At 38.7% G+C, this 25,610-nt stretch overlaps 1 protein-coding gene across 1 annotated transcript in view; it reads right to left on the bottom strand.

Annotated features, from left to right (window-relative positions):
* The window catches only part of LOC125275549 (short transient receptor potential channel 7), a 91,199-nt gene extending 66,181 nt beyond the window's left edge, over positions 1–25,018 (bottom strand). The window contains exons 1-2 of the mRNA XM_048202590.1: positions 24,439–25,018; positions 13,646–14,408 (exon numbers count right to left, since the gene is read on the bottom strand). Of these exons, the coding sequence (XP_048058547.1) occupies positions 13,646–14,408; positions 24,439–24,806 (1,131 nt within the window). The 5' untranslated portion in view covers positions 24,807–25,018. The remainder of the gene's footprint in view (positions 1–13,645; positions 14,409–24,438) is intronic.
* Positions 25,019–25,610: the final 592 nt, after the last annotated feature.

The following is a 25,610-nucleotide window of genomic DNA, read 5'->3' as shown; positions in this document are numbered from 1 at the left end:
CTCCTTAGCCCAGGTAAGATGCTTCTGACGTTGTTTCTGTTTCAGAAGTGGCTTGGTAGTCCTTTTCCTGAAGATGTCTGAGTGTGGTGACTCTTGATGCGCTGACTCCGGCTTCATTCGACTCATTGTGAAGCTCTCCCAAGTGTCTGAATCGGCTTTACTTGACAGTCTTCTCAAGCTTGCGGTCATCCCTGTTGCTTGTGCACCTTTGCTTACCCAATTTCTTCCTTCTAGTCAACTTTGCATTTAATATGCTTTGATACATCACTCTGTAAACAGCCACCACATTCAGTAATGACCATCTGTGACTTACTCTCTCTGTGGAGGGTGTCAATGATTGTCTCCTGGACCATTGCCAAGTCAGCAGTCTTCCCCATTAGTGTGGTTACAAAGAACAAGAGATACCCGGAATTTATACTGTAGGGATGGTCATTTAATGAAACTCAAATGTAAATATTCTAATATTTTGAGATACTGGATTTTGGACTTTCATGAGCTGTACGCTCTAATCAACAAATTAAAAAAAAAAACTTTTGAAATGTTTTACTTTACATGTAGGGAATCTAGTATAAATGAAAGTTTCATTTTTTAAAATAATTTACAATGAAAAAATGAACTTTTTCACGATATTCTAATTATATGACCAGCACCTGTAGATATGCATGTGTAGTAAGTTGTTAGCCATTGTTCTGTTCCCGGCATTTCAGAGAAAGTCGACTGTTCAAAGTTGAACAGCTATTTGTTCACCACCAACCCCGCTACCAGTTACCTTCAGACGAAACCTGCGCTCTCTTTCTTCTTCTGATCTTTCCTCTACTGTATCATCCTCTCTTCCCTCACCCTCACAATTCGCATCTCTAGATGTGAATACAGCAACAGACACTTTATGTTCCACATTAACTTCTTCTCTAGATAGTATCTGTCCTCTGTCATCCAGGCCTGCACGTGCCACTCCCTCTAATCCCTGGTTATCTGATGTTCTTCGTGAACATCGGACCAAACTCAGGGCTGCAGAGAGGAAGTGGCACAAATCAAAAGACCAATTTGACCTAAGTAGCTATCAATCTCTGCTCTCATCCTTTTCTGCTGAAATTCATGCTGCTAAATCTTCCTATTTCCACAACAAAATCAACAGCGCTCCAAACACACACACACTTTTCAAAACATTCAACTCTCTCCTCTGCCCCCCTCCACCGCCACCCACCTCATCCCTTACTGCTGATAATTTTGCTACATTTTTCACTGATAAAACATCTTCCATCAGCAGTCAGTTCTCCGCTCCACACACACAGGAACTCAGACCAACCACACACACAGCCACACACCTCCTCTCTTCATTCTCCCCCTCACTGAGACAGAAGTATCCAAACTTCTCCTCTCCAGCCATCCCACCACCTGCCCTCTAGATCCCATCCCCACACACCTCCTACAAGCCATCGCTCCCACACTTTTACCAGCACTGACACACATCATCAACACATCTCTCCACACTGGCACTTTCCCTAACACATTCAAGCAGGCTCGGGTAACCCCACTGCTTAAGAAACCCACATTAAACACGTCTCTTGTAGACAGCTACAGACCTGTTTCTCTCCTACCATTCATAGGAAAAACACTTGAACGAGTTGTTTTCAACCAGGTGTCATCTTTCCTCTCACAGAGCAACCAATTGGATGTCAATCAATCCGGTTTCAAGAGTGGCCACTCGACTGAGACTGCACTGCTGTCGGTCACTGAATCCCTGCGGATTGCAAAGGCTGATTCCAAATCATCAGTTCTCATTCTGCTCGATCTATCTGCTGCCTTTGACACGGTGAATCATCAGATCCTCCTGTCCACCCTCTCATCACTGGGCATCACAGGTACTCCGCTTCTCTGGTTTGAATCCTATCTCACAGGAAGGTCTTTCAGGGTTGCCTGGAGAGGGGAGGTATCCAAAGCTCATCAACTGACCACGGGTGTTCCTCAGGGTTCAGTTCTTGGACCCCTCCTCTTCTCCATTTACACTACATCACTTGGTCCCATCATTCAGGCACATGGTTTCTCCTACCATTGCTATGCTGATGACACACAACTCTTCCTTTCATTCCAACCAGATGATCCCACAGTAGCTGCACGAATCTCAAGCTGTCTGGCGGGCATCTCGGCATGGATGAAAGAACATCATCTACAGCTCAACCTGGCTAAGACTGAGCTTCTCGTATTCCCTGCCAATCCGACTCTAAATCACGATTTCAGCATCCAGCTAGGTACATCCTCAATTACCCTGTCAAATTCGGCCAGAAATCTTGGAGTAATCCTTGATGACCAACTGTCCTTCAAAGACCACATTGCAAAGACAGCTCGGTCATGCAGATTTGCACTATACAACATCAGGAAAATCAGGCCCTTTCTAACAGAACATGCAACACAACTTCTGGTCCAGGCCCTGGTCATTTCTAGGCTTGATTACTGCAATGCACTTCTGGCTGGACTGCCATCATGCACAATCAAGCCTCTACAAATGATTCAGAACGCAGCAGCACGTCTCGTCTTCAACGAGCCCAAAAGAGCCCACGTCACGCCTCTCTTCATCTCTCTTCACTGGCTACCACTTGCTGCTCGCATCAAATTCAAGGCGTTGATGCTTGCTTACAGATCTGCCACAGGCTCAGCACCCTCCTACTTCCACTCACTCTTACAAGTCTACACTCCTACCAGAAACCTGCGCTCATTAAAGGAGCGAAGGCTTGTGGTACCATCACAGAGAGGCACAAAATCACTTTCCAGAACGTTCTCGTTCACTGTTCCTTGCTGGTGGAACGATCTTCCTGCCTCCATCCGGAATGCGGAATCCCTGGCAATATTCAAAAGACAGCTGAAAACCCATCTCTTTCGTGAGCACTTAACCTCATCTTAAAAAAAAAAAAAAAAAAAAAAAAACCTTATTCCTATCCTTTCACTTCCTCTAATCCCTCTCTATTGTATCTTAGGATAATCTGAGCAATGCCTATAACTTGTATTATGAGCACTTCTTATCTATTTGCCTCGTCATGACGACTCGCTTGTTGTATTCCTCACTTGTAAGTCGCTTTGGATAAAAGCGTCTGCCAAATGAATAAATGTAAATGTAAATGTAAAATGTAAGTTCTTCCTTTTGCCAATATCTGCTTTTGTGTGTTACTTTTGTGTTAATAATAAAGATCCTTTTCTGAAATGCAATTTGTAATCTGTTGATTTAATGTACTTGAACTGAATTAATGTAATACACTTGTAGTGTAATACCAACATTCATGCTTAAGTATAACAAAATGGGGATAAAATTACAAATGAAATGTACTTTCAATTTGTTTCTACCTTACACTATAATAACATTGCACTGAAAGTATGTGTCTATGATGTTTAGGTTGTAATTGAACTTCACTTCAAAAACATTATTATTGTCATAGTGGGACACTTTAAAAGCACTAAATATAGTTAGGAAGTGCATTTGTAGATCACTTGAAATGTTACAGAGGCATACTAAATTAACTGTTTATAGTAATTATAAGTATGATAGCAGTATGCACAAAATGTACTTAAACACAACTATAATTTGCACTGCAATGCCTTTTTAAGTGTATTTCCATTAGAATGGAAATACAATGCAATTGTACTCTAAGTGTGCTTAATTGCTCATGAATCTTGATTTTCATTAGTGTATTTTAGTGCACTTGAAGTTTAAAAAAAGTTGTTCCATTTTAGTATACAATTTACACTAGAAGTGTAGTTAAATATATGTTAAGTTGAAGTTAATACATAATTGAATACACTTAACTATACTTGGATTTGACGAAAATAGTACAAAATGTAGAAAATATACTTAGTACACTTTATTAAAGTATATTTTTAATAGAATTCTTTTTCACCTGGGATATCACGCCCTTAATAGTTACTACTACTAGTAATCTACTACAACTTTTCCTAAATTCCCCAACGAAGGTTCCCTGACCAAACAAACTTTACAATATCACTGTTCAGTATTCGCTGTTTGCATCTATAATCATACTTGTATTATTTATTTATTTATTAATATAAGGAAAATACAAATGAAAGTAGAAAAACTATGATTGATCTTCTTGATAGTGAAGTTTGAGGCCATTTTTCTTTCTGTGATTTGTTTACTAGACAGCTCATTCTTTTAATAGCGGCTCTCTCTGTTTAGCATATGATGATGGATATGAAAATGTCAAATGATGAAAACAATCCCCTGAGCCCGACCTGCCTGAGGTGTGTGTGTGTGTGTGTGTGTGTTTCATATGACTGATATCCAGCTGATCTAACAGATTTGCCCTTTTCACTGGACTGTTGTGAAGAAATCAGTCTTTCTGAAGGATGAGAGAGGCACTGTTCGAACAACCCAACACACATGAATACTGCCTCAGTGCACACACACACACACACACACACACACACACACTGGGTTTTCATGTTTTATGGGGGCATTTCATAGACATAATGGTTTTATACTGTACAAACTGTATATTATCTCCCCTAACCCTAACCAATTTTTACATTTTCAAAAACAAGGACAAGGATTTTGGATATTGCCATCTTTGTGAAGATATTCACACAACATCAGCATTACTGATACTCTCTTATCTGAAGTTTTCAGATCACATTATAGGAATATTCCAGTTCAGTTAAGCTCTACTGACAGTATCTGTGACATGTTGTCGATTACCACAGAAAATCATTTCGACTCCTTTACAGTGATACACTAACAGTAAAACCCATGGGGCAAGACACTGCAGCAGAATAACCATGAAACTCAAAGTCAAAACACTAAAAGCCAATGAGGCTGGTAGTTTTCACATGATGCATGCAAAGAAATCAGAGAGAAATGGTTTATTTAAAATCCACCAAACAGGAATGGCATTCAGTAGCAAATACCCAGGTTCATTCGCCTAGAAAAGTATTTAAAGGATGACTTAAAGGATGATTTAAAAATGTTTACAGCTCAAACAACACACAGAACAATCAATTTAGGAGCTTTCACAAAATAGAGGCTTCACATTTCTTCCCATAAACATCAAAACAAAGTGCTTTACTAGCTACGTTTCCTATTTCTTATGCAAATATTTTGGATATTGCATAAAAAAAATGCTGGATGCAATTGCCAAGATGCACATGAATTCTAAACATTCACATAAAAACTTGTGCGCTCAATTGAGGCCAGTGTTATTTCAGTAAGATTGAGATGCTATACTTGAGATGAATATTAATATTTTATTTATATTTTATTAATATTATTAATTTTTAGTTCAGTTTCAATTTTAGTTATTATAGTTCATCAAGTTAAAATGAAAAAGAGAAATGTAACTAAATAAATTAAGTTTAAGGGTTTTTTTATATTTTATTTTATTCCACTTCCCCCATCACTTAAGAAAAATCTTAAGTGACTTTGCCTCAACAGAGGGTGTGATTGGATAACTGGACTATTTACTGCACCGTGAATTGACATTCCCACAATTCCCTGCGTGACACTTCACATTTGATATATTTTTGTTGAAATAACTCTGTTTCTTCTTAGTTTTTCTCATTTTTTTCTAATCAGTTATGTACATTAGGGTTTTATTTTACATCTAATGTTGTTAAATTAATGTTTATTGCATTTTTAAAATTTCATGCATGTTACCATGATGGTGTTTAGTGTGTGTGTGAATGACACTGTGTGCACCTTCTATATATTAGTGTTGTCCTTCTCAACTTGTGGAAAATCTGCTTGTGATGAACTTTGATTCATCATGTGACTCTTATCACCACTGTGTTAGGTGACTGTCAGTGTATTATAAAGGTACAAAACAGATATTAGTACTTCATTAGGCTGGTAAATTAACATTATATCACTTAATGAAATACGGTATTTTACTGTAAATTTAACAGATTTTTTTTTACGTTGCTACTGTATTTTTTACGGTAAAGTTCTGGCAACCACAGCTGCCGGTTTTTTACCATAAATTTTACTGGGATTTTTTTTTACAGATTACAGCAACCTACATTTTTATTACAGATATTTTGCACCAATTTCCCAGGAAGTGACAAATTAGTTCTCTTGAACACATGGGATGAAAACGCGGCTTCCATCGCAAATGTTTTAAGTGATATTCCAATTTTGCGCATAAGTTAAATTCACAACTTTATATGGAAACAGCTAGTTTAGACAGTTTTTGTTATTTAAACTCAGGGATGTGACATTAATATCAATGCACTTATCCAATTCGTAACTATAAAGTACATTTTTATTAAAATAAACTCTCTATTCCTCTATTGTTCTGCTTTAGCTGCTCTGGTTTACAGAAAATCGGTTTTGTCATATAATTTATGATAAATTGCTCATATGCTCACTTGTAAATCATGTTTGAGTAAAGCGTTTGCTAAATGAATAAACGTAAATATAGTCACACAATGACAGTTTAATTTCTCTTCCTTCAATGATAAATACTCAGCACAGATGTTTCATATTCGGCCTTCAGTATAATTTCAGTATGGATTTTCCATTAAAGCATCAATGATACATGTATTTCACATTAATGTAATTAATCACAGTGATGTTCAATTACAGACTGTTTCACAACTATTACAAATGGGGTTTACTAATGTGTGTTAAACAAGATCAGACATGTTGAAGATAGAGAACCAGGCCACAATTTTTACCCTAGTGAATGCTTCACAGCCTACATTTATTCTGTAAAATATATTCTGTATAGAAATCTTAAAAGTCTTGACTTTATTAATCAACCACGCCCAGGAAAAATTTCAGTTCATTCGTAAACTATAATGGGGCAAGTTGTCACAATGTGAAGCCGCTTATATATATATGTATAGCTGGCATTTATTGCTGCATTTTACTAGAATGAATGAAACTTTAAAAGTCTTGACTAAAAACACATTTAATGCAGTTCATTGAACATGCTGAACTATAATGGGGTAATTTGTCACAATGGGAAGCTGCTCATTATTTGCACTAATTTGAGCAGAATATACCATTTGTATTCTAAAGTAAATATCTTAAAGGTGCCCTTGATTCAAAAATTGAATTTACCTTGGCATAGTTAAATAACAAGAGTTCAGTACATGGAAAAGACATACAGTGAGTCTCAAACTCCATTGTTTCCTCCTTATATAAATCTCATTTGTTTAAAAGACCTCAGAAGAACAGGCGAATCTCAACATAACACCGACTGTTACGTAACAGTATGCCAGCCCATGTTCCCAACATTATGAAAGGCATTAGACAAGGGCAGCCAGTATTAACGTCTGGATGTGCACAGCCGAATCATCAGACTAGGTAAGCAAGCAATAACAACAGCGAAAAATGGCAGATGGAGCGATAATAACTGACATGATCCATGATAACATGATATTTTTAGTGATATTTGTAAATTGTCTTTCTAAATGTTTCGTTAGCATGTTGCTAATGTACTGTTAAATGTGGTTAAAGTTACCATCGTTTCTTACTGTATTCACGGAGACAAGAGAGCCGTTGCTATTTTCATTTTTAAACACTTGCAGTCTGTATAATGCATAAACACAACTTCATTCTTTATAAATCTCTCCAACAGTGTAATGTTAGCCGTTAGCCACGGAGCACAGCCTCAAACTCATTCAAAATCAAATGTAAACATTCAAATAAACACTGTACTTACGCGATTAGACATGCTGCATGACGAACACTTTGTAAAGATCCATTTTGAGGGTTATATTAGCTGTGTGAACTTTTTTTTATGTTGTTCAAGGCAAGCGCGAGCTCCGTGGGCGGAGAGCACGAGCAATTAAAGGGCCAGCAGCCCTGAATCGGCTCATTTCTAATGATGCCCCAAAATAAGCAGATAAAAAATGAATTAAAAAAAATCTATGGGGTATTTTGAGCTGAAACTTCACAGACACATTCAGGGGACACCTTAGACTTATATTACATCTTTTAAAAAAAAGTTCTAGGGCACCTTTAAGTAAAAAGTATTAGGCTATTTAATACAAAAAAGATCTTTTAACTATTATTAATACTTAAAAGTTTTAATAAATGTATAATGTCTCAATGTTAAACAAGTTTTAAATGAAACACTGCTGGCATTCACTGTCGCATTTAGCAGAATGAATGCACTAATTTCTAACATTCTTTGCTGGATTGAGTCTGTCGCTCTTAAAAAGAGTCCTGCCTCGAGCTCTAATGAACGTTCCTTAGAAACCTCCGGTAATCCTCCGCCACTTTCGGAGACAAACGGGAGGATTCCATCAGCTCAGCATACATCTCATCGACACAGACAACAGATGTTATGTTACCGGTAGCAACAGTGATCCCGAGACACGTGGAATGCTGGCAGGCCCGGTTCATTGACGGCTGTAAAACAACGTTCCTTGCTGATTTGTCTGCAGCCTGTTTTGGGAGGATAAAACCGTGTTTGTTTTCATCGGCTGTTAATACAGATGCCACTTCTGAAGATGAAACTATCTGTGTGCCCATATGGCTCTTAAACATGAAGCACTTCAGTGGGAATTAGTTCTGAGACGCCGAACAATACCTGACAGAGTTTATATGAGGTTAGAGAGTACAACCCTCTTTACAATGTGGAAAGAAGCAAAGAATGATTGGATTTGACAAACCAATCCACCACCGGCCTGCGCCGCCTTCATCGCTGCAGATTCAAGATGATACTGCAGGAACAACAGCTTTTCATCATAGAATAGCTTTTTAGTAAGATTGCCCCAACAAAACTAGCCCAAAGTGCAATCAAAAATAGCCCAATGCGATTTTCTCTGATGCTGGATAAAATTACATTAAACATCTTTAACCTGCATCAGAATACATGCGGTGTAAAGTCTGCTGTCAGGCGGCTCTGGAGGAGAACTGATTCGGGCCACAGACGGATCAGATCCCTGAGGAGCACGACAGGATTCGGCCGTCAGATGGATTAGACTCACACTCATTAGTGAGCAGAGTGTGCTGGGGAACAGATGCTGCTCTGGTGAACGTGTGGACGCTTCACTCAAAAACACTGGATGTGCGAATTAACATTCAACTGCACACGCACACAGACAGGATTTAGATAATTACACACACTCCTGTGTGAAGAACACTTTAATTTACAGTTGTGTAGTGGACACACACGCCACCATCTGAGCCCTGACAAAAACACACACTTACTCCTGATCCTCACACACATGCCGTCCGTTAGCTCTGTTTCTAACCCTAGTGAGCTGTCTAAATAGGGAACTGCATATCACATACATTAAACATGAAGTGCATGAGATTTAGCTGATAGAGTTGAGAAGTGATCGTTTAAAGAGGCCATATTATGCCCTTTTTTATATTGTTTTTGGGCTTTAGAATAGATTTTCATGCTTGAATGTACAAAAAAGACATTATTTTCCCCATATTCTCCATTCTCCAAGCTCTTCTCTTTACTGTCTGTCAGTAACGCTCTGTTTAGTTCCTGTCTCTATGAAGCCCCTCCTTCTGAAAAGCACAATGTGCTCTGATTGGTCAGCTGGAGCAGTGTGTTGTGATTGGTCAAGCGCTTCCAGTGTGTTTGAGAAATGTTCCACCCCTTACCATAAAAGCCAGTTTCAACACACTACTACAGGGTTCCCACTCTTTCATGAACACCAGATTCAAGGACTTTCAAGGACTTTTTCAAGCACCGTTTATTTTATATCAAGCACCTATCAAATTCACATTACATATGGAGCGTCATGAAAGACCTCTACAGTACTTAACATTTTAATCATCCTATTGCATTTGCATCCATTTTAACCCGGAAGAGGAACAGAATCATTTGTACATTCATTTTGGAAATATATTAAAACTGTTTGCAGCTTTCTTATCCCTAATCTTAACAATTATTCCATACTAGTTTTGGTTTTCATTTTTTAATTATCATTACTTCAGTAAAAACATTATAATATAGAGAGAATATTATAAAAATACATTTTGCAATTGAGTGGAAAAAAAAAAGGATTATATGGATCATAATTGTGGCTTAAAGTCAGAATATATACAATATATTATAGTTCACATATATATAGATAGAACTATAAGTGAGGAGATGAAGTGGAGGAGGGATGCTGATAAACTCTCAGATAAACAGAGGTAAGTCTGCTGAATTTATACCTCACAATGGTTGAGTTGATTAACTGAATGCTCTCCACCTGTGCTAATTAGGTTAATTATATGAACTTGCTCCTCCCGAACTTTGTTAATAAAACATCATATATAAGCTTGCAATTCTGAGAAAAAAAAAAATCTGAATTGTAATTTATATATCACAATTCTTATGAGTTTCTTGTTAAACCTACTGTAATTGAAATTGAAAAAAAAAATTAAATTGAAAAGAAATTGAAAAAAAAAAAAAAAAAAAAAAAAAAAAAGGAAATTCTGTCATTATTTACTCACCGTAAGAGTTGTTTAAAACCCAAATACATTTCTTCTGTTGAACATACAAGTTTTTTTTTTTTTTTTGAAGAAAGTGGGTAACCAAACAGCTGGTCCCCACTGAGTTCCATAGTAGGAAAGAAAATACTATGGATGTCAGTGGGTACTAGGAAATGTTTGGTTACCCATGTTCTTCAAAATATGCTCTTTTGTGTTCAGCACAAGACAAATTAATACAGGTTTGGATCAACTTTAGAGTGACAGAATTTCATTTTTGGTTGAACTATCCCTTTAAGGACAAGTCGCAGCATTTGTTGTCTGTCCCTTTAAGGCTTTTGCGCGCATTTAATATATTGACACAGATTCGATTTTCTCTCAACTGTTTAACTTTACACTTAACCGATGGTGTAAACCTTGTGCATATTGACAGTATTAGCAGAATAAGATGCGAATGATAACTTTGTCCATCAAATGCAGTGTCTGACAAGGTTTTAGAGTGTGCGCGCTTCGGCTCAGAAAAACCTGTGTTAGACGAGCACGCAGATAAAGTGTTTAACCGGCAAGGCTTTAAAACGCATGAAAATAATAAACTTTTGTGATTGTGAATAACTGCAGTGTTCCGTGAGTATAACTCTACCGCTGTGTTAACATGTGATGTGAATGTATGTCGCTTTGTACTACACAGTATGTTGAGACAGAGGCGCCAGGACTGCAACTGACAGAAAGCGATATAGCACGATACAACAATATTTCTTCAAAAGCAGATCGTGGAGACCTTTTAATCGTCCACGATCAAAATCGCACATCCCTATAAGAATGTTCATTTCGGACACAGCAAGTGTCACAGCTCAAATGTCCAAACCCCGCCGAATAACAAGCAAGGGGAAATACCGCAATGGAAAACACTCGGAAACTGATTGTAAAATAATATTCCAAAACAAATATACTAGGACTAAGAGGGGCATCTTATAATAAATTTTCACAAAATTTATTTCAAATTTAATTCAAGCACTTTCAAGAACCAATATTGTTTTCAAGTACTTTCCAGGCCTTGAATTCATGTGTCTGAAATCCAAGTACTTTCAAGTACTTTCAAGAAGCGTGGGAACCCTGCTACTAACTAACTCAACCAGGCCCCGCCCCTTTATTTTGGGCAGGAATTATTTAAATTAGGAATATCGTGACGTGTTTGTTCCCGGAAGAAAACTCAAGACTACAATGAAGGCGTTTCAGGGAGTTCAGAAACACTGACACTGATACAGAGAAGAACTCCTGCTGGAGGGATCTTGTACTTTTGAAATTTTCTCATGCTCAAACAGCAACATTACACAGTAAAGAATGTTGAACATGGAAAAAAGCATAATATTTCCTCTTTAATATGTATAAAAATACAACACAAAGAGCTATTCTGTTTCTATCTTATCTTCTTTCTACTGGTTTCATCTTCTCCAGGTCAGGACGTCCGTATGTCCACTGGAGGTGAGAAGTAAAAAGCCGTCGGCCCAAAAATCAAATTCAAAGTACATTATTTGGCTGTTTCCTGCTCCATTTCTCACTCACACACACACTGTTCTTCATTGGTCTCATACAGCGAGAGATGATTGTATTGCCTGAAGATTCAGTGTCACTGCTGCTCTATTGTAGTTTGAGGAGATGAGACATGCCTATGAAATGTTATCATTATATATATTGATTGAGTTTTTGTTATCTTTTCTTACCTAACATCAAATGACTTTATACACACCTCTGTATGAACCGTTTGCGCTCCAATGAGTCTTAACGGGTGCATCACATCCTGTCAACATCACATTCAGCTTAACATAAAAAAAAAATATTTTGCATAAAGAAAATGAAGCCCTTTTTTTTTTGATTGTGGCAATATTTTAAAATATATTGTTAAGTGCTTTTCCTCTGCCCAAATTCTCATTATTTTAATAAAAATAGTACTATATTATTTAAACGTAGATATTATTTAAGTATTTATAATGATAGTATTTGTTGCACAGAATTTAGTTTATTAAAACATAAATCATTGTGTCATAAATCATAAATCAAAATAAAATTATTCTGACATTTTTGATATATGTTTGGGTTTGACTGTATGTGTAATATAATAGCATAATATACAGTTATGCTATTTTATGTATTACAAGCCTATTTTTTGTTTGTGATGAAATATGACCTTGACATTCACAAATACTGTAAGCCTGTTTTACACTGAGCCGAAATTCACTTAATTCATCTTAATTCGGTGCATTAGAGTCTCCAAACCTTATAAAACCCATTTACAAAATTTGAGTTTTCTATATTCACTAGAAGCAATGCCTGATGTGAACCATGCCTCCAACAAAACATCTCAAAACACCTCTGGACAAAATAACACACAACATTATGTGTCATAAAAATCAGACCACACCACCATTAATATCTCAAGCCAACTGTATGGAGGGGCCACTATGGTTTGGAGCTTTTTGCTGCCTCAGGTCCTGGACATCTTGCTATCTTCAACAGAAAATGAATTTTAATGTTCACCAGCACATTATTGTAATAAGAGAGGACATTAATTAAAAGAACGTAAGGCAATCTGTCTGCCAACCGAAGCTCAACAGAAATCAATGACACAATAAAAAAAAAAAAAAAACCCAAACACTGGACTAAATCAACAACAGAAGGACTTCAACAGAAGAAAAAACCCTCTGGAGTGAAACAATCAGAGTCCTGACCTCAACGCCACTGAGATGATGAGGTATCTGAAAGAGCAATTCACACCAGATATCTCAAGAAAACTGCTAAAATGTAACCACTTTGGTGCTAAATTCCTTCTGAACATGTTCAGGTCTGATGCACAATTACAGGAAAAACTCTGCATGGAGGTTATTGCTTCCAAAAGTAAGTAACAGCAATTACTAAATCACACAGCTCTTTAAAATCTGAAATATATTTTATATCCAACTTTATCTGCACACATACAGTCCACTCGCACAGGCCGATATATAGGCTGCTATATAGCAAATCTCAACCACCTGATTACTTGCATCATCGTAAAATGTAAACTATATTATCGTCCAGCTCTAATCCACTAAATGCAACTAAAAGTCATGAAGATGTTAAGATATTATAAACATTAACATCATGATTTTCTGTAAAGCTGCTTTGAAACAACGTGTATTGTGAAAAGCGCTATACAATTAGATTTGACTTTAGTAAATGACCCATTTTTCTTTGTTCTGGTTGTAGTACTATCAAATTTCTCACCTTGAACTCTGTCTCTATGTTGGCAAGTCGTGCGAGTTCATTGCTGAGCTCCAGAGCCGTCAGTACGGGATCCTCGCTGGACAGCGACAGGTAGGCGGCGCTGGCGAGCCCTTTGTATGCGTTCATGCGTGATCTTGAGTGACTGAAAGAGTCACGTCTCTGTTTCTCCGTGCACTCGTAGCACTTGCAGAAGTAGTCGTGCGGCCGCTCGATCCTGGCGCCCTTCATCAGCAGGATGTGTACGATCTCGTACTCCTGACAGTGCGCCGCCAGAATCACCGGTGTCACGTCGTGCGAAAAACGTGTCCCGTCCTCGTCGTAAGCGTAGAAGTCATCATCCCTCAGTTCCTGCTCCAGCGGGCTCAATGTCAATCTCAAACCACCCGCGAACGCCGGATGAGCCAATATGGCCTCCACGATTCGCACGTAGCCTTTGCTGATCGCCAAAAGAAGTGCGTCGCCCACACGCGCCATTCCGTCTTTCTTTAGGAGGAGCTCTGTGACCTCCAAGTGCTCGTTCCCGACTGCCAGCTGCAACGCGTTTTGACCCATGTAGTCCACGCAGTTGAAGTTGAGTGTTTTGGACTCATCCAGCATCTTGCGGACAACAGGAATGTTGCCGTACTCCGCAGCGTCGAGGAAACGCTCCTCCTCTGCCGTGAGGCTGGTGCCACGTTCATTGAACATGTAGGCTGGGCCTCGGATGGCTTGCCGACGGCCCTTCTCTCGCAGGGTGGTGTGCCTGCGATGCATGACCTCTGACCTAAGAAAAAGTAAAAAAATGGGTGAAGAACACTTAGTCGCAATCCATATTATTTGTAATAAGAAACAGAATATTCAATAAAGAACTTGACTTCATCCATCAATAAGTTAAAATGCCTCTATTACACTGTATCTTTCATGCAGTCTGTAATAGAGCTGTTTGTGAAAGTAAAAGTTCTTTAAAGTTTTAAAGGTCAAAGAGCAGATCAATGGAGTTATTGTACCCAAAAGAAATAACCAATTCGGAACTGCCTGAAATGAGTTGTCAGTAATTCCAATCTCTCTTCCTGCACAAACCTATGTTGGTTTGTAACTAATTTGCATAATGCCAGCCTATTGTCTTCATTGGCTGCCTGCGAACAACATCTATTTTGCTCCACCCTCAAACATAGTAGTTGTAGCTGAGACTGGGAGAGTTTGGTTCATGTTGTTCATGTCGAGAAGATGCAGTTTTCTGTGCTACAAAAGCAAATCCACTTATGGCTCGTTTCCACCGAGCGGTACAGTACAGTACAGTTCAGCACAGTATGATCTGGGATGGCAAACCCTGATCTGGTTTGCGTTTCCACCACCAACAGTACCCTTACTTGATAGGCGTGGTGTAGGGCTGGGCGATATATCGCATGCGATTCTCACGCGCATTTCGTCAGTAAAGCCGGTTCCCTGATTACCGCTAAATCGCCATCACCTGCTTTCAAATGGAGCGCCATTTAATAGCCAGAGCCGTAGTTCACTGATAAGCCACGTTCATATCGCAGATGAATCGCCTTCGATAATGAACGCGATATTTGAGTGGCTTATCAGTGAACTACGGCTCTGTCTGTTAAATGGCGCACCATTTGAAAGCAGGTGATGGCGATTTAGCGGTAATCAGGGAACCGGCTTTACTGACGAAATGCGGGTGAGAATCGCATGCGATATATCGCCCAGCCCTAGCGTGGTGTATGCCGGAAAGTAACGATCTAGGTCATTCTTGCGTGAAGAAGAAAGCGACACAGTAAACAACAATGGAGAACATACAGCAGATCTTGTTCTTGCTTCTCAGTATGTACACTGGTACATTGCTGCATGCCGACATTGTGTTGCAACGGTATTGCGTTTTAACTGTATATTTAAAAATGTTGCCTCTTGTGTTGTCATTCCCCTTGTAGCACTCGCAAGTGACGATTCTCTTTGAACCAATCAACGTTCTGCAGTGATTCTAGCTCCACCCTTTAGGTACCGGACTACTGTGCTAGGTACTCCAACGGAAGGGTCCCAAAAAAGTGGTGCAGTTCGGTATTTTGGTACCAATTTAAAACTTCTCACAAAGGAAATGGAAATAATTGCATACCGTACTGTACTGTACTGTACTTTACCGTCCTGCTCGGTGGAAATGAGCCATTAGATTCACTGTGAAAGGACAAGGATTCAAGCTCGAACTGATACTCAAATAGATGGTAAAACCGACACCATAATTTCTGTTTGTTTCACTGTGTATCAAGTGGTGAGGAAGATCCGGTGCTGAAATTCAGATATGCTAATGGCTGTTGATCCGGTTAAATCTCTATGAGGAGTTAATCACAGTGTAAAACATGTAATTTCATGTTGCCCACAGGTGGCGCTATGACTGTAACTGAATATTGGCATGTAGATGTCTTCAGGCCAGGACTTTTATCAAACATGTGAAGTTTGGGGCAGACCGGACATTGTATGCAACAACTTACTGTTTAATGGCGAAACATCGAATATTGTCAAGCCGCCACGGACACGCCCTTTAACGAAAACTCAAGATCTTTGCAATTTAATGTCGCAAAGGCCTTTAGATTAGACTGACCAAATGACAAAAATTGCAAAGATTTTGCAGAGAAAATTCAAAATATCTTACTTCCTTTTGGGTCTCAGATTTTGCTCCCAGGCACTTTTTTGTAGGTATTGGGCTGTTACATGTCTACCGAATTTCATACTTGTACGTGAAGCGTAGCGCGAAGGGTGCTTAATTGAGCTGTTGAGCCATTTTGCCACACCTAATTCAGAAACCCATATCAGATGTAAATTTTCAACACTTCTGACACATGTGCAAAGTTTCACGAGATTTTGAGCATGTTTAGGCCTATTGTTGGTTACAATAGGGTCCTCACACCATGGGTGCTCGGGCCCTAACTAGCTGTAAAAGGCTGCAGCTAAAGTGTTTAAATGAGTGTGCTTAATTCAACTTGTCTAATCTGCTCTGTTCACTGCACAGCACGAGATTCAATCCATGACTGTTTGTCAATAGACTGACGGTCTAAAACGACCAATCACAGCTCTGCTTTTAGAAGTTGCTAAATTGGCCTCTCACACCAATCTGACCTCTGATTGGACCAATAATCAATAACATCAGAGATCAGCTTGAGGTTGCAGCTTTTTCTATGGATCTCACACTGTGATGCACGTGATCTTCAAGAGTGGGACCAAAAGCTAAGAAATTGCCATGATTTCAACACTTTAGGGATAAAATACACACACTTCAGTTTTGTCATTTTTAGATAAGAGTCAGTGTGGTTTTCAATCATGAGAGTGGATATATCACGCTTTACAAATGACATGATGATTGCAAGTTGCAGATGCTATATTTGTTTAAAAAACCATATCAATTTTAGTCCTCTTGACAGTCTTGTCTGAAATTGCGAACATACAAAAGCGCCTCTGGAGAAAATCCATTTTCTCAGTACCGAGCAGTTTCACTCACACAAACTGCTTATGCAGCATAGAAAAAGCAATATACACACATGAACACATGAAACATACATGTGCAGCGAGCAGATCAATATGTTGTCTGGTACATGCTGTGCTGCTCTGAACATTTTATTTCCAAATGCTCTTAAACTCTGTCTCTGGGTGAGACATTTTATACAGCAGCAAAACACAGCAAATTGCAGCAAGTCACAACCTGCTACAAAACAAAAAAAGCTGTCTGCTTTTATGCAAATACACACACATACACATAACCCAGAGAGAGAAAATCCAAAGTTTACCAGCTAGACCCATCAATGCAGCATATGTTGTTTAATTAGTAGTGTTTGTTAAACATAGTCAAACATAACTATTACTGTCACTCATATTTATACTTGTGATGTGATCAAACCTCTGAAACTAAGTATTGAAGTTCAGTGTGTGTGTCATCCTGCAGCATTTGTGAATGATTCTTCAAATGTGTTGTTGAGGAGAGTGTGCTGGTATTTTACCAAGTCAACAGATGCACCATTTTCACCTACTGGACCAGAAAACAGGTGAAAACCTGCAACCAGCTATCAATTCTCATTCACTGCCCTGGCAACCACCCAAACACCCTAGCAACCACCTGAGAATGTCATAGCAATGTCCTGGAAAACACCTAAGCAACCACATAAGAATGCCCTAGCAATGTCCTTGCAACCACTGCATAGGAATGCTCTAGAAATGCCCTGCCAACAGCCTGAACACTCTAGCAACCACCTAAAAATACCTTAGCAACACCCTGGCAACCACCTCAAACACCCTAGCAACCATTTAGAAATACCCTAGCAATGTCCTGGCAACCACCCCAAACATCCTAACAACCACATAAGAATGCTCTAGAAATGCCCTGGCACCCACCCTGAACATGCTAGCAACCACTTTAAAAATGCCCTAGCAACACCCTGGCAACCACCTCAAACACTCTAGCAAACATTTAGAAATATCCTAGCAATGTCCTAGCAACCACCCCAAACACCATAACAAACTCATAAGAATAATCTAGAAATGCCCTGCCAACCACCCTGAACATGCTAGCAACCACCTAAAAAATGCCCTAGCAACACCCTGGCATCCACCCTGGACACCCTAGCAACCACTTGAGAATGCCCTAGCAATGCCCTGCCAACCATCTAGTAATACTCTAGCAACACCCTGGCAACCACATGAACACTCTAGAAACCACCTAACAATGCATTTACATTACATTTACATTGTCCAGCAATGTCCCAGCAATGTCCTAGTAACCACCTTGAACATCCTAGCAACCACCGAAGAATGTCCCAGCAATGTCCTAGTAACCACCTTAAACACCCTAGCAGCTATCAAAGAATGCCCCAGCAATGCCCTGGCAACCATCTAGCAATGCTCCAGCAATGCCATAACAGCCAGCTGTTCTTCATAAAATGTAAAATTGTAGTTATGTCTAGTTTAGTGGGGTGGGCCACCAGTTAACTGACACTCTGCTCCTCAGAGATGAATAAAAGGCTGAAGTGATAAAAAGACAGCAGATAGATGATTACACAGCGCTCTGAGACATCAAACGCAGAAAGGAGCGGGTGAAAATGGAACCCATTCAAAACAGTGCAAGTTCCCCAAGGGACATGAAAGAGCGTCGCACTCAAGAGAGGGAGCCATGCTGAGTGCAGACAGACAGCTCTGTGTGTGTGAGAGGTCATCAAGATCCTCGAGATACGTCTGTCTCTCTCTCACACACAGTTACAGGTGCACAAACTGCATGTGTTTGCATAAGTTTAGCTTTCGGCTGTGTCTGATTAAACCTGTGTGATTTCTATGACACCAAATGGAACTGCAAAAATATCTTGATTTTTTACAATTTCTGAGGAAATTATAAGCATTGTGTACCTGTGCAAAACTTAATACATGACTCATTCTATAATCCAATGTAAAAAAAATAAAAATAAATCATGTCTATAAAATATGTCTGCTGCTGTGCATTGCTAGGGTGTCCTGGGTGGTTGCTAGGTGCTTTGATATGATGCATTATGCACTGGTGAAATCTACATATCATCATTAGTTGCATTTACTGGGACCCTAATAATCCGTTTGTAATCAGAGCAGTAGCACAGTCTGCATAAAAGTCGCATGCAACCATGTCAATTGGAATGAATTGGCCAAATCCAATTTAAATTCATTTGGATTGTAAGGGGTGGTTTAATCTTTTCGAATCCATTCGATAGGACATGTAAACACTTGATCAGAATGACAACCAAAACTGGAAAGTTCTGCGCATGTGCAGTGATGTAGAAATGGCGTTCTGTCATGACTGAGAGTTTGGCATGGTAATGGATATGAAAATGTTTATATGTTTGGTCTTGGGGAATAGATCAGCTATATGCTGCTGCTGCTGGTTATTGCTGTTACTGCTGTTTTTGCTGCTGCTCCTGCTGTTATTACTGTTGCTGCTTATAGCGGCAACCTAAAGCCGCCGAGGGGCTAAGCAGCAAGACAGAATCTGTGACGCGTTTCCATGCATTTAAAATCCATTTATTGTCATGACGAAATATAGTTCTTATAACACTTGAAACTGTAGAAACATTTAGGATTAGGAATGATTAAAAAACGGTCAACAGAAAGTGAGGCTACTCACCCCCTCTCTAAACGGTAAATTCAAAAACAGGAAACACTATCAATTAAATACCCACCTAAATACCTGGAAATGCATACCGAAAATACAAAATAAAAAACATTTTTCTGCACTTACACTGCTGTTGGTTATTGCTGCATTCTCCTACTGTTAATTATTGCTGCTGCTGCTGTATAATTATTATTGCTGCTGCTGTTGGTTATTGTAGCTCTTACACTACCGTTCAAAAGTTTGGGATCGGTAAGATTTTTAATATTTTTAAAAACGTTTTGTCTGCTCACCAAGATTGCATTTAATTTAATTAAAAATACAGTAAAAACAGTAATATTGTGAAATATTATTACAATTTAAAATAACTGTTTTCTATTGGAATATAATATAAAATGTAATTTATTTCTGTGTTGGAAAAGCTGAATTTTCAGCATCATTACTCCAGTCTTCAGTGTCACATGATCCTTCAGAAATCATTTTAATATGATGATTTACTGCTCAAGAAACATTTATTATTATTATCAATGTTAAAAACAGTTGTATACTTTTTTTTTCAGGATTCCTTGATGAATAGAAAGTTCAAAAGAACAGCATTTATCTGAAATACAAAGCTTTTGTAACATTATACATATATATTATATATATTTGGGGTCAGTAAGAATTTTTATTTTTATTTTTTTTTTAGAAGATTTAAAGAAATACATTTTTTTTCAGCAAGAATGCATTAAATCAATCAAAAGTGGCAGTAAAGACATTTAAAATGTAACAACAGATTATATTTCAAATAAATGCTGTTCGTTTGAACATTCTATTCATCAAAGAATCCTGAAAAAAAAATATTGTACACAAATATTTTTTATATCTGTGCACAATAAATGTTTCTTGAGCAGCAAATCAGCATATTAGAATGATTTCTGAAGGATCATGTGACACTGAAGACTGGAGTAATGATGCTGAAAATTCAGCTTTGCCAACACAAGATACATTTTCAAATATTTTCAAATAGAAAACAGTTATTTTAAATTGTAATAATATTTCACAATATTACTGATTTTACTGTATTTTTAATTAAATAAATGCAGCCTTGGTGAGCAGACGAAACTTCTTTATAAAACATTAAAAATGTTACCGATCCCAAACTTTTGAACAGTAGTGTATATTCACATATATTTTGTGTCGAAACTTAGCTAACATCCAAAACAATGCTGCGTGCTAAGCTAAATGCGCTCGTTGTATGTGCGTAGCTACATATGATGGTATTGACCAGCTGAGAACTTGTGAAGAGCTTATAAAATGTGTAAATGTGTCAAAACGGCAGCAGGAATCCCTCACACACAAATGAAGATCTGCTACGAGACACGGTTCTGATGCCTGTACCGAACTGTGATGGGCAACATTGCGACTATGACAAGGAAAAAACAGGTATGCTTGAGCATTCTGTCCTTTTTAGAGTTGCATCTTGTGATATCACGTCCTGTTTTTGATTCCTTTACATGTCTTTGGTCCGTGTTGCGTTCATACTTTGTTCAAACTGCACCAGAGTTTGTTTGAAAGCTGTCTCAGTTAACACTAATTCAAATGAATCACACTAACAGACCAATCGCACCAGAGTTCATTTTAATCGAACCAAACATGCCAAGTGTGAACACACCCTTAGTCTTCTTACAAATAAACGTAAAGAAATTCACAAAGAAATTCACCCCTAACAATGGTGAAACTGTATATCTGTGTGGTGTGCACGTCAAAAGACTAAATTTGAAGCTTGTGACATAAATGCACACATTAACCCAATCATTTTATTTAGCGTTCATGTAAACACTATGTTCAGATTCATCAATCAGAATCATTTAATTCCGATTTAAACAAAAGGTGTCCATGTAAGCGTAGCTATTGATTTACATACTTTAATTTTTAGCAGAATAAAAAATGATTCACATGACGCATCCTCTTAGCATCAGTGATGCTCTGCCAAAAGGTCCACACTCACTCCACTGACATGTTGGGCTGCTTAAACAAACAGATCAATGTTACGAAAGAGTCTTCAGGAAGTCAAACTACCAATGACTTACAGTGAACATCAAACTGGCACAGAAGAAAGCTTTTATGACACACAGCTGCTTTAATGACTATATGATGTGCTTGAGTCTGATCTGACAGTTTAGGATTAATATGAGTGAAATTTAAACTGGGAATGAATTATGAGCCCATCCATATGGAGCTGATTATCTGGACGGACACACACTCACAGAGAAAGAATAATATGCAAACTCCTTCGTCTATCCTTTCATCCTACTGTACTATAGATCACCTCTCATTTCTCTCTCTCTCTTCTTTCTGCGCTCTTGTACAAGCATCAGCATAGAAATGGAGTTTTTGCTGCTCATCAGCACAAAGAATGAAAGGACCAGCTGGAATCGCAATGAGAGAGGAAGACTACAAGCCGGAGAAGTGAGACAGATGAAACAGAGCAGAAAGACTGAGATGAAAGAAGTGATGGCCCTCTTTACAAACGCTTTGAAATTATAGGTTCTGTTGATATTTTATGCTGGGGGGAAAAAATTAAGAGAAACTAGGAAGAAGACACTGTGACCAGGAAGTGACCAGGGTTATTAAACATTAATAAAAATCATAAAGTATATAAATAATATTAAATAAACACTGTAAGTGACAGGCTCCTACTTACTGTAAAACACAAACACACAAGCATAGTCTACATCAGCAGCTCTCTTCCAAGGCACCATCCTAACTGACATAGAACCTGATTGAAACACCCTACATAGTGAAGCACACAAGACACCACTTACAATTCCAATTCAATCTTGGCTTCAGCATGTTGCCAATCTAACCGTACAATAATATAACATAAAAAATACATTACAGACACATAATTATCTGATTATATAGTCCATTTTGTAGCAGACTGAACACTTATAATATCTTATAATAGCAATATCTTTCTGTAATTTTCTTAAATCATGGCTTTTATTGATAATGGGTGTGTCTTATTCAAACCGGACGGAGCAATTATTATAAATAAGTGAGCACTAAAGTAAAATGCATGACATGAAGGTTATATGATTCCCTCCTGGCTAAGTTTCACATGTGTAAATTCTCCAGTCATAAACCACATTTTAAAGCATTTCTCAACAAATTTCAACAATATCTTACTGTTTTTCCACATTAAATGTGGGGGGGCGGTATTGTTGTTGTTTTTTTTGTATCAATTGTTGATTGTTACCTATATTTGTCATGTGATTTGAAAATGAGATATCCTTAATCTTCACAATGAAAGTACACCGTGACAAGGGACAAGACAAAAAGCATAAAATTCAGACTTCAGATGACTTTGAATGTAGCAAAAAAGTCGTATGGAGTACTGTTATACTTTGTGAACTTTTTGGAGCGTAAAAACTCTTGGTCAGTGCTTTCAGAGTATATGAGAAGAAAATCAGCAAGAACATTTTTCTTCTTTTGTGTTCAAAGTTAGATAGTTATTCAGCTTTAGATGGCATAAAGGTGAGTAAATGATGACAGAAACTTCATACTGTATTTGGGTGAGCCCTGGAAATGCTTTTGAAAAATAACTCCAGTCATGTTCAAGTCCAGCCTCATCTGGAGATTGACATGGAGATTAATGAAGATCTGATTCTGCCTGCAGTGTCATTACCACTGGAGCAGATCAGATGATGACACTGGCAGCTTGTCTGGAATATTTTGGCAGGTTATTATTGTTTTCTCCTCAGGCTGCAGGCAGTGTCTTGAGACCAGAACCAAAATTACAAACCCTTGCCCATGTCTCTCTTTCTTTCAACCTAGCACACACTTTCAGGCAAAACATCAATACAATAAATGTTGTCAGACATCAATATTTAAAGACCTATTGTGGCGATTCGCGGCCTGTTTTTCGCACCAACGAAAATGTTGAGGGGGAACATGATCAGCGCATGCGCATCATAGGCCTACTGGAGAGCGTCAATCAGGAAACTAGTCTAACCTCTCTGTCTAATACCTTCAAAATCAGATCAGTAATCCGAATTATCAGTCAGATAATAGTTACTATTATTAAGTAACAGAACTTAAATTGAAAAAATAATCCTCGCGTCGCACCTCTGCGAGCTCCAACACGTCACGTGCGCAAGACACTACAGTAACTGAGGTGCAATGCAATTTTTAACAACTACAATAACATTAAATACATTATAAATTAATAGAATGATGCCAGAACGATAACTGAAATTATTGTAATTGAAATAAATTATTATTGTTATTATTATTAAATAAATGCTAAATTATTTAATTAAAAACTGCATGATAAATAGAAAGTAGCGCAAATCACACAAGCGATTTACTGCATAGACATACATTTTTATTTTTTATTAGGTTTTGTGAAAGTTGATCCAATTGAAAATATTAAGTTTTATACACTGTAAAAGTGAAAATATGCTACATCAAAGACCAATTTTTTACCTCAATCGATCCTTAAAAATGACTTTCGATAGTATAACCAAGTGGATTTGGTCATATTAAATGATTTAAACCAGTTAATTGATCGATAGGCTATGTCACCACATGAAGCACAGTTTTAGGTTACCTGACAAACATTTTACAGTGACCCCATCATCATAAATTCTGTCTGTTTCTAGATTCCTGTGGAATAATATGTTATAAAGTCCATCTGACTGAAGGTTTAACTCACGCGTGCGGTGGAGCGCAGCTGTGCGGGGTCTCGATCAACTCCTCCGGGCTGCGGGTCTCATGATCGGGTCTGTGCGGGGAGCGCCGCCGCTGTCCGCGGTTCTGGAGACCGTCGCGCACCGGAGACGCGCCGCAGCATCGCCCGAGATGCGCGGGTGAGCGCCCGATCAACTCCAGCGGATCGCGGGGAGACGCGTCTCTGGATGCGTCCGGGTGGTCGGTGCGTGGAAGTGGCGCAGATGCCCGCCGCTTCAGGGGTCTTGGCGGCTGAGGGAGATGAGTCTGACCGGCCGAAGCGGGAGAAGAGGGGGAGGAGGGCGGGGAGAGGGAGGAAGAGGAGGCACGGAGCCCCTCGCCTTCGTCAGACATCGGGAGAGCTCGTGCTCCGCATCTGCTAAGTGAAAGGGCTTCATGGAACTGAGACGAGCAACTTCAGCAACAAGTGGAAGAAGAGTTTTACCCTCACATCAACACACACACCACAAATGAGAGAGGTGTGGCTTGCTTTTTGATGGTCAAAAGTATGTGGACACCCGTCAATAGTAGGCCTGTGACTTTCATTCTGTGGAACACAAACGAAGATGCAATGAGGAATATCTGAGCTGAACGAAACTGAACAAGATCAAGATTTTTTAAAGCTGCAGTCCGTAACTTTTTTTCAAAATCGATTTTTGAGCAAATACTGTACATAAGCAGCCACTGTTCAAAACTATCTCCTTACCTTAGCCGATTCACAATGGTAAGCTTGTAATAATGTTTTATAATTCGGTTGGTACTGGTGGGTTTCCGCAGGAAATTCGAGCATGCAGCCGTTCGTCTTTGCGTCATTACGTCACGTTTACATAAAGAAGGAGTCCCAGCTAGTAGGCTATATGGCATGTGGAGGATGCTGCAGGTGACGGATCATTTATAGCCTCTTCTCACAGCAGCTGCAATAATTAAACTTATCATTTTGATGGCGGATTGTAATCCAGAAAGGTCCAAATGACAATCATCAGTGACAGCTGGAGATTCACCCATAGTCAAAAGCAAAAGACTTCAGACTGCGGAGTGGCTACAGAAATTGAAATCTACAGGTAACACTAACACACACTAAATATACAAAGTCACGCAATACTGATGTTATTAACATTAACAATTTGAGTACAAAATGTTTGATGTGATCTGAGCTAA

Source organism: Megalobrama amblycephala, linkage group LG9 (genome assembly GCF_018812025.1).
Source record: "Megalobrama amblycephala isolate DHTTF-2021 linkage group LG9, ASM1881202v1, whole genome shotgun sequence".
In the NCBI taxonomy this organism is placed as follows: Eukaryota; Metazoa; Chordata; class Actinopteri; order Cypriniformes; family Xenocyprididae; genus Megalobrama; species Megalobrama amblycephala.
This window is presented reverse-complemented; position numbering and strand designations above follow the sequence as displayed.